The sequence below is a fragment of the Osmerus mordax genome, chromosome 6, assembly GCF_038355195.1.
Source record: "Osmerus mordax isolate fOsmMor3 chromosome 6, fOsmMor3.pri, whole genome shotgun sequence".
Lineage (NCBI taxonomy): Eukaryota > Metazoa > Chordata > Actinopteri > Osmeriformes > Osmeridae > Osmerus > Osmerus mordax.
In genome coordinates, this window is record NC_090055.1 from 3,527,394 (window position 1) to 3,537,931 (window position 10,538).

Sequence of the window (10,538 nt, forward strand, 5' to 3'; positions counted from 1 at the left end):
GTAAGTAAATGACAAACCAAAAAACTAAGGATGCTATATACTGTCGAATAGGCCACTAATTTACAGTTTCACTGTTCCAACGCAAAAAAAAGGCTTTAGAAACAATGTTTGTTTTGTCTTTTTCAACACAGGCTTCACTATTTTGAAATGGGTACATGTAATGAGGATTTCCCCACCCCCACTGTTTTAACCATTCTACAAAAGAAAAACCTGACCTCGATGACAAATGTCTGGTTTAGTCTCTTTCGATACCTCTCCCCTCTCGTGAATAACACTGCATGTAAAAGGCCCATTTGATGTAGTGTATTGGGGTTTATTACATTTATCAATTCAAACATTAAATAAGCTTGTGTACACACCATGCAACATTAATAAAATAGGTAGCATATTCATACATATGATGCAGGTTGTAACAGACATGAAAGCTAATCTAAAACAAATGTATTTATATTTACATACACACCAGTGAACCATCTGAAAGCACTGCAAAAAATACAGGTACTGCATCTCACACATTATAATGCAGTAGAATATTAAACATTAAAATAATTCCCTTCATATTGCCTTTTTCACCAAGCCTGGCCACACCAGACAATCACAAATGCATATTAGTTTAGAACCCATGACTTCATTTTCAATGGATGTAATGAACTGGCAGACCAAAATGCTTCCAGACGCAACTATATAGAATTTGACAGATACAACCAATCAGAGCAGCAAAATGTCATCTTGGTTGTTTAATGGCTCACCTCTGCATATCCGTATTATAAAACCCAACCCTCATCAGATAAACAGTTGGGATTATTGAGCAACACCTACTTGGCTTTCTCTGAGGAACCCAACAGAATATGCGATATTTATGACATGAATTATAAATAGATCGCCACAGATTTCACTGTATGTTGGAACGGTCCCCGAGATCACATGAGTATTTTTGTCCAAGAGTTTGTCCTATAAAATCATGATATCAAGGCATTAAAAAATGAAGAAGAGCTGCAACTCACTGAAATAGATTTTAGCGAGAGATAGAAATAAATAAATGTAAAAGGAGTCCATTCAATTACTGTTCACAATTGGGCAGGCTAGCATTTCATCCAGATTGAGACGGGACACCGGTGGTATGATAAACGAACGAGTCTTGGGGGCTTAGATACGGGGGTTAGGGCTGAGGTCATGAGGACTGTTTGAGTTTGCATGGGTGACGGGGTGAAGAGGCACATCCAGGCCAGTCTCTTGTTCTGTTAAGTGTTCATTCTAGGAGAGAGAGGGAAACTTCAGCTCCGAGATCTCAGAGTCTGGAGAGCTGCTGCCGCTGCGGTCACTGTAGGTGTCTCTGCAACGCAACACAAGGAAAGTTGCTCCACGACGCCTACGCGTGCTGACCCGTCATTACATAACACACTGACGAACGACAAACAATGGCTTCCAACGGAGCTTGCAAACGGCTCAAAAGCGGTTAAACTACAACCACGGAAACTGGAATGGGATGGTTACCTTGGCGACAGCCGGCATCCCTTCAGGAGGTAGCTCTGTAGCTTCCCTGCTGCAGCCAGCAGGAGGCCAAAGTATGGAGGGGAGGGCTTGATGGGTCTGGAGAGAAACTCTGGATGGTACTGAACCCCGACAAAGTAACAATGATCTGGAACAAGCAGGCAGGTGGACCGTTAGCTTCAACGTTTTTCATGGTTAACCATCAAGACCCTTGGAACTGAATAGAAAAAGGGTGCGGGGAGACGTGAAGGAAAGCCTACCCTCCAGCTCGATGATCTCCATTCGCTCTCCCTCCACGTCCTGACCCACAAAGTGGAAGCCCCGCTCCTCAAAGTGGTGCTTGAGGTCAGGGTTCACCTGGCAGGGAAAGGGCTCATTCTCAATCGCATTGTTCGCCGTAGGTTCCAAACCAAAAGTACTTCATTTTCAAAAAAACATTTCGCAGACAAGTGTTAGCTCCTCCTGTCACGTACCTCAAAGCGGTGTCTGTGCCTCTCGTCCACGTATTCTACATCTCCATAGAGCTTTCCTTCAATAAGAAAACCGATTTTTATTGGGCCAGATACAACCTGCGATGATCCTCTTAAGAAAACGAGGACATTAATTTATAATGATTTCTCTGCAGGCTGCGAAAGGACACCACTCACTCAAAACACTTGTGTTGGATTTGAAGATGGTTCGCCTCTTTCCCAACCTCATGGTCCCGCCCATCTGACCGGGGTTGTGTTCAGGCATGTCAATAACCTGTCACGAGAGGATGCTTAAGTCAATACTCCCTTGATATACTGTAGAACGCACTGAAGATGCATATAACCTGGGTGTAGTATGGTGTACTTACCACCGGGTGTTTAGATTCTGGGTCAAATTCTGTAGAGTTGGCATCTGCAAACAATCGTTACAGTTGCCACCGTTTACTTTTTTGCAAACAACCGTTGCAGGTAAAAATGGCCAAGATCTTTAACCAGTTTTGCAACCAACCGTTTTGGCCAATGACAATATCTAGTGACATTTAGTGAATGACGCAAACCTCATTCAAAAGTTGTGAAACATGTTAAAGGGCAAACCCACAGTGTCTGGCTGGGAGGGGAACTTACCCGGCCAATCAAGAACGTTCCGGGCGAACTCGCACACAGCCAGCTGCATGCCCAGACACACTCCTGAGAGAAGGAAACAGACACGATTTTACTTTGAGGCTTTCAAATTCGCTTTGCGAGCCAAACACTATCACACACACACACACACATTAGTGTAAAAACCAAAAGAGTGGGGAGAGTGACACGGCTCTGCTTGGTTCACTTTGAGGACTGGCAATTCATTGTTGGTTCCTTTTGGAATGAAGTAATGAATAAATACTTAAAATAATTCCCAGAACTGTGCAAGCCTCAAGCTGTCCGGCCAGTCAATACTTTTCCTGTAAAAGCCACATCACATTTCTCCCTTGTGCTGCATGTTCTTCCATGATGATTTCCGCTTTTGTAATTGTAAAAGTGATTCCACAAGGTGGATGATACTGGATGCGTACAACTAATGACTTCCTTCACCTCAGCGTTTAGTCAGCGCTCTCTCATACCTAGAAAGGGCTTCTTCTGCTTCCTGGCCCAGCTGATCGCCTGGATCTTGCCCTCCGTCCCACGGACACCAAAACCGCCAGGTACCAACACACCGCTGCCATCAGAACACACACACACACACACACAGTCAAATCGCTGCTTATCGAAAAGATCTGCTTCCATAAGTTACAGCTGGTGCTTAACACCACAGGCAAAAGGCTCAATACAAAAGGGCCATTAGGAAGTGGACAAGACATCTGCTGCAGATCCGTAACAACATGGCCGCCACTCACTCTGCGCTGCAGAGTTTCTGCCATGCCTCGTGGTACTTGACTGGCTCCTCCTGCAAGCTGTTGGCCTCCAGGTCTGCAGAGTCGATGTACTGCAGACAGAGGGAGGAGAGGAAGGAGGAGAATCAGGATAAGATGCAATGTGTCTTATGAACATGTCAATGTTCTTGACACAGATTCATCCTATTCTGGGACTAACAAGATTTCAAAACCGAGTATCTAGTTTGGCATACTCTTTCCTGGACGGATCTAAAAACAAACATCCGTAACCCAAAAGAAAGGTCATGAATTACAGTGTGGCAGGACTCCATACCTTGACCTCCAGCTTGTGATTGATGGCGAGGGCAGAGTGCTCCAGGGCTTTGATCACGGAGGCGTAGGAGTCTGTAAACTTGGTGTACTTCCCCACCAGTGCTATGGACACGTGCTCCAGGAGCCTGTCAGATCTGGATCCAAAACAAAGTCTTGAGAAAAGAGTCTGACATGTTAAGTACAACGCTCTGGCAACATTGTTGGCATTCCAACATGGGTCCCTATAGGTGTCCTCGGTGCACTGGTTTAAAATCTTTGGTTTGGGAGGCAATACCACAAGCGGTACTGATTTAAGAGTAGCGATATACATTTAGCAGACGTTCTTATCCAGAGCGACTTACAGTATGTACAGGGACATTCCCCTGAGGCAAGTAGGGTGAAGTGCCTTGCCCAAGGACGCAACGTCATTTTTTCACAGCCGGAAATCGAACCGGCAACTTTCTGATAAGTAGCCTGACTCCCTAACCGCTCAGCCACCTGACTCCCATATGATGAAAACCGACAACATGCAACTCCCAGGATTCCATGGGGTGGTGAAACAGAGGCTCACCTGTCAGACATCTCCTTCCACTTGGTCAGCATCTTCCGAGCCCTCATCTCGATGGGCAGGTCCAGACGCTTGTAGAAGAAGCCCACCACGCCCTGGTCCTCCAGCAGCAGGGGCACTCTGTAGATGGACGACACGTCATGGACACAGATGACCTGGGGGAGAAGATGGGGAAACGTTTCGTTCTGGAATATACTTTCACTCGGGGGGCAGGAGGCACAGGTCAGGTTCGTACAGGCCAGCCGTCGAGAGAGAAGGGTATTTTGTTACACGGAGGTCGCGTTTTTACCTGGGTCGGCTCCACGTGACAGAACATGGAGATTTTCTCTTTGACGGCGTTGTCCAGTGGTGTGGCACAGCGACACATGATCTGAATACACGTCAAGATGGAGATGAGAACACACAACTGCCTCAGGAGGAAACACCAGGGTGACTCTGCATCCCTCGAAAAGCCATTCGAGGAATACACCATCAACCGGGTGGACTATTAAACAAAAGGAGGAGTTAATCATGTGAATGTTGGTGGTGAGCCTCACCAGGTCGGGAGACAGGCCCAGGCCTCTCAGCTCCCGCACGCTGTTCTGAGTGGGCTTGGTCTTCTGCTCCCCTGTGGCACAGGGCTGCAGGGGCCGCACCAACACACACCAGAGCACAGACTCGTAAGTTGAATATCCAAAGTTAAGGTGCAGATGTGTACCACTGTAACAAAGTGTTGATTGCTACACGACAACCTTTCTCAACCCTCGTCCTCAGGGACCCCCTGCCCAGCACGGTTTAGATCAGGGATCTCAAACTGAAGGCCCGCAAAATATAATTATTTTTACTAGTAGTATACGTCGCATATAAAACTATTAGTACAAATGAAATAGAATTTTAAATTATATTATAGTTTTCTATTATATTTTCGGCCTCGTGTAGCATGCCGTAGGGAGGGGGGCCGGAAGTGGCCCGCGGGCTGGCAGTTTGAGATGGCTGTTTTAGATGCTTCTTTCTTCCAACACACCTGATTCAAATGAATGAGTTGTCATCAGGCTTCTGCTGAGCTTGATAACGACCCATTCGTTTGAATCAAGTGTTCGTATAGAAAAACAAACTAATACGCGTGTGAGAGATGACACCTACCTGTGGAACCAGACTGACGTGGATGTTACAGAAGTTCTCCTTCTTGACCTTGAACTGGAACTGTCTGAAAGCCTCGATGAAGGGCATGCTCTCGATGTCCCCCACCGTACCCCCAAGCTGCCGACACCAGACCCCAAAAAATACAAAGGCATGACCGTGAAGTGAATGAAAAGTCTCCGGTTCTTGTGGTACGTTTTGAAACAGAGAGCCAGGTAACCGTGGCGACTCCTACCTCTATGACGCAGACTTGTGGCTCCACCCCGTCGTCATCGACGGACACTGTGGCCTGTTTCATCACCCACTCCTGGATGGCATCTGTGATGTGAGGCACCACTGGAAGAGAAGGGGGTCGGACAGTACAAATGTAAACAACAACAAAAAGACCGAAACGAATACTTTCCAATGTATTGCTTGCTTCCACCGTCCCCCTAGTGGGGTCAAGTCCGACAGAACCCCCTCTCTCACCCTGCACAGTCTTGCCCAGGTAATCCCCCCGTCTCTCCTTGTTGATGACAGACTGGTAGATCTTCCCAGTGGTCAGGTTGTTGTCCTTAGTCAGCCGGATGTCCAAGAACCGCTCATAGTTCCCCAGATCCAGGTCAACCTCCCCTCCATCGTCAAGCACAAATACCTCCCCTAAAACGGAGACAGTTGGTCACATCTTACAGAACAGATATATTAGCTACATTTGGGTGCAATTGTACGTTGTGCTGTTTGTATGTTGTTTTGGGATGTTGTGAAAATATTGTGCTTCACGCAAAGTTTAAATCCCTTACCGTGTTCATAAGGAGAGAAGGTCCCTGCATCTATGTTGATGTAAGGATCGATCTTTATGGCTGTAACATGCAAGCCACACGACTTCAGGATTGTACCCACACTGCTGGCAATAATACCCTTTCCGATGCCGGATATGACACCTCCAGTGACCAAGATGTACTTCATACTTGATATGAGTCCTAGACGGAGGATGGGGTTGGGGGTGAAGTAGCACAAAACATGTTATGCTGGTTCAGTAACAGGTGTTGCATTTTTATCTGGCACATCGTTCTACCTCTGACTCGATTTGAAGACCGTATTCTACAGTCTAGACTGCTGCAATAGGAAATCCATTTTAGTATCAGTTATTGTATAATTAATCTATTACTATTGCCATATATTTAGATAAGTATCGTAGGCGCTGCAGAAGCTAATGTAGTGGCCTAAATAACACAAATTTGGTATTTTTAACCATTTGTTTTTATTGCACGGAAATGACGGAAATGACATACATGGCGGGAACTGTTGTCCCAGATTAATAACCGCGAATTGAACTTCGCGACGTCAAGGTCAATTGAAGAGTATCCTAGCACTAAGATACTTATAACTCGGAAAAAAAACAAGCGAGAAAATTCAGATACGTAGCTAGGCACTTAGCTGTTGTGATACGCAGTAACTGAATGCCATGGATAACACGTTAGCTAGATAGCAATCAAAAGCAACACAGCACAACTTCTATTTGGGATATATTGCTAGACTGACAACTAGCCGTCACAGCAGCATTCATAACCTGAACTATTTCTGATATCACAACATTTCTTTACATTTCGAAGCAACATTAGGACGGTGCAGTAGTTGAGCTTCCCAGAAGAGTATGGGCAGCTAGTTTGCTAGCTTGAATGGCTAATCATGGCGTGCTTAAGTTCTATCTCAAAAACTCACGGTTTGAAACAAACAATGAAATCTTCAGATAGGTATGGCTATTTCAACATCCAAAAGCGTCACTTTAGAACTTACTTTATGCAATTGCAGCTATACCCTCATGCGCACGTTATGATTGTGGTATACTGTGGCAGCTACCGAAACACGTGTAGGACAAGCTGACTAGAGGTAGACCTTACTGGTCGTGCAACAAAACGGCATCATGCATGAAATGGTAGATCCTCACTGAAAAAGATTGACTGCGGTCCACTTTGAACTGCGTATGTAGTCTATTCAGATGACGTGTAAACTACAGAGCAAAATACTGCGCATGTCACGCTGGTGAACAACGTTGTCGTTCTGGGTGTGACGTTACATGCGGTTATGCTATTTACATGTCTTTGACGTTCACTTTATATTCAGGCACTGCGGTTGTTTGGATTCCATTACGCTAAAGTGGATTGTAATATTTTGCAGTATTAAGATATTAAGATGTTGAAAACTATAGTGTGTACGGATCGTTTTATGCATCTGTCTGACATAAATCTTCAGTATTGTTTTGATGGACCACTAGGTGGCACATGGGTTCACCTTTTGATTGTTTCTGCCAAGTCAGCAACAGCCAGATGGTCCATGTATCAAATTAATTTGACATTCTCAATGAAGCCATTAGATTTTGAAAGACAGAAACAAATCACTCATTCTGAAACATTGTGGCATTTTGTCTGTAAACAATTTCAACGCGTACGTCTTTTCCTCGGTATACAATACAGACCAACAATAGGGCTCATGCTGCACATGGTAAACAACCTTTATTAAGACATTAATACGACATCACTGTGAGATGCGCCCCTCCTCCCCAACCACATTTTCTCATTCCATTTTATCTTTCCATATTACCTTCATCTCCCTGCGTCGGTTTTTAATTCGAATTCTCTTTTTTTCTTCTTCCATGATCTTCATCTAATAAAGCCCTCATCCCTGCCACCTCGTTTTCCATAAGCTGCCCCCTTCAATTACACACTACAACTGAGCACAGTCTCATATTAAGCAGAACACTGTCTCTCCTTTATGTCTTTGGACACTTCCCACAGTACTGACAATATTCTTATATTATTAATATTTTATCCACCTTGAATTCCGCTAGAGAGTTGTTCAATTGAGTTAATATCTTTGGCAGCAATAAATATGAATTGGTTATTCTCAACTGCAAATGTATTGATTTCAAACCACATACAGTAAGGTGTTTAACATTTTACAAGACACATTTAATACATGTTATGGTGATTGCTTTGTCAAATAAGGCAAGCTATCTTTGTTAATAATTTACTTCTTGTTAACTTTGGAGAATCTAGATTAAACTTTGGTCCAAATAGTTTCAGGCAAAAATTTCCAGTAGGAGCATAATTAAAAAATGCCCTTAAAACATTATAAGAAACAAGATTGCAAGCTAAGAATAAATTGAAGACGGCCTTGTGACGCAGGATCAGTGCCATATAGCCTACTTCATGAAATTATACTAGTGGGTACTTCCATACCTTCCAGACCTCTAGCTGCCTGTGGTTGTAAAGTGTCTCCGCTAAAGTCAAACAGCAGGCTTAGGGTCAAGGGTCAGGCACCTCACCCTCTCACAGCCATGCATGGGGACTGTGTGTGTGTGTGCGTGTGTGTGCGTGTGTGTGTGTGTGTCTGTATCTCACCGAGTAAAGTGGCTGCATCAGACCATGAACATGGGTAGACAAAGAAACATTACCCAGGATCCCTCAGTCCCCATCCACATTATTTATGAATGATAGCTAGCTAGCCCATACTCTCTTCGGCTAGTTTAAGAATGTGTGAGATTGATGGAAGGGAACACAGATGGCTGTTCAGGCAACAATCCTGCACTTAACCATTTAGCTTAGAGAGAGAGAGAGAGAGAGAGAGAGTCATAGGCTCCATAGTAATTGATGTCATTAGCCTCTTCTGCTTGGCGGAGTAGATAAACATGGAAAAGGTCCAGGGTTGGAGATATTGTTCCATGTCAGTGGTACAATATCATAGGATGAAAAAAGTCTTAATAGCTCAGCGTGAGAACAGACTCCAGTCACCTATTCTTTCCATGCCACAAATACAACACACCAACAGGGTCAGGTGAAATTGTAAACAAACATTGTGAAACCTTTCCACCTCTTGGAAATGACTACAGTCGACTCCAGCTTCTCGCGAGACCTACCCAGATTAGCATGTTAAAACCAAGTTAGCACTTTGTTTACATAGAGGATGTGTGTGTGTGTGTGTGTGTCAGAGAGAGAGAGAGAGAGAGCGAGAGAGAGAGAGAGAGGGGGGGGGGGTCTAAATATCCAACCACAGTGTCCTCCCAAGCCAAGCCACAGTTTACTGGGAAAACAAATGTCAGTTGGAGGGCGTTGCCTGAGTGTCTGCATTGTATAAGAGTCCTCCCTCTACTTGGAACTGATCTAATAAGGAAAGAAAAAATAATGTGCCATGAAAACAAGTGAGGCTGTTGGGGAGAGATAAATAGATAACATGGGGACTGAAATGAAGGACAGAGAGAGGGGGAGAGGAAGAGTGTGTGAGTGTGCAAGAGAGAGAGAGAGCGAGAGAGAGATAGTGGACTAATGCCCAAAGAGCCTCTGCTGCATAGTCATCTGTTGACTGCATGTGTACACGGTAGCCATGTATCCCAGACTCCTCTCTGCTGTTGTTCTTGCTCAGCTCATAGCATGTAACCTCTCCCTTCTCCTCCCCCTCCTTCCCCCTCCTTTTCCTCCCCCCTCCTTCTCCTCCCCCTCCTTCTCCTCAGTGGGCCTCCCAGCCAACACAGACAGCCAAGGATTGGGCTTCTGCCACCTCAATAAAAACAGATGACAGTGTGTTTTTTTCCCTGCCAGAGTGCAGACCCCCCTCCACGAGTCTGTCTGCTTAGAGGAGAGGGGAAATGAGAAAGGATTGATTAATTTAAAACACATGCTCCCCACAATCTTTCAGCAGCTCCTCCTCCTGGTTGACATGACTGTTCAATGGAAGGATTGAAAGACAGATCACGGGGTTACATTTATCAAAGCCGGTGGCTTGTTTACTGGTGTGTGTGTGTATGTGCAAACAACAGAGGACATATCTTCTGGGATATATTAGGTGAATCGTTTGATATTCTATTGAATTTGACAGATCATGTGTATTTTTAATGTCAGGTTTGCATTAAATGAAAAGGCCAATATTGACAAGCATATCCCCACAGATGGAATTCATTAAAAGAAAAACATTGCACGAGCAGGTGACAATTTACCCTGTTTTTTTTCCTGCAAAATCATTTTTAACAGCAATGTGGATGAAAGATGTAGATGTTTGCGAAGGTCTGTTCAGCGGAGCCATGTGGCTGAAGGTTTTCATGGTCATAGAACACGTCACTCCAGTCAGATGTCCTTCTGAACACCGTTTGCTTACAGATTACTGGTACTCAGACACTTTCCCTTGTGTCCACTTTGAGTGCTAGAGGAAGCTTTACAATGTATTCCTGCTGGCTCATTGGGGCAGGAGACTTCCTCA

General features: G+C 44.7%; 1 protein-coding gene across 3 annotated transcripts; it reads right to left on the reverse strand.

Moving 5' to 3' along the window:
- Positions 1-298: 298 nt before the first annotated feature.
- On the reverse strand, positions 299-7,189 carry ctps1b (CTP synthase 1b). Of its 3 annotated transcripts, none has more exons than XM_067238610.1 (18): positions 7,086-7,189; positions 6,089-6,268; positions 5,778-5,948; positions 5,545-5,645; positions 5,313-5,429; positions 4,727-4,810; positions 4,480-4,560; positions 4,194-4,345; positions 3,645-3,777; positions 3,335-3,423; positions 3,062-3,156; positions 2,586-2,648; positions 2,330-2,373; positions 2,139-2,235; positions 1,965-2,020; positions 1,752-1,848; positions 1,495-1,639; positions 299-1,333 (listed from the first exon to the last, which is right to left on the reverse strand). In XM_067238610.1, exons 2-18 carry the CDS (start codon positions 6,252-6,254, stop codon positions 1,255-1,257), a joined length of 1,770 nt encoding a protein of 589 aa, XP_067094711.1. In that variant the 5' UTR covers positions 6,255-6,268; positions 7,086-7,189; the 3' UTR covers positions 299-1,254. The 3 variants fall into 3 exon arrangements, with proteins under 3 accessions (XP_067094711.1, XP_067094710.1, XP_067094709.1); XM_067238609.1 differs by having other exon boundaries at positions 299-1,369; XM_067238608.1 differs by having other exon boundaries at positions 299-1,401.
- Between the last annotated feature and the right edge of the window lie 3,349 nt (positions 7,190-10,538).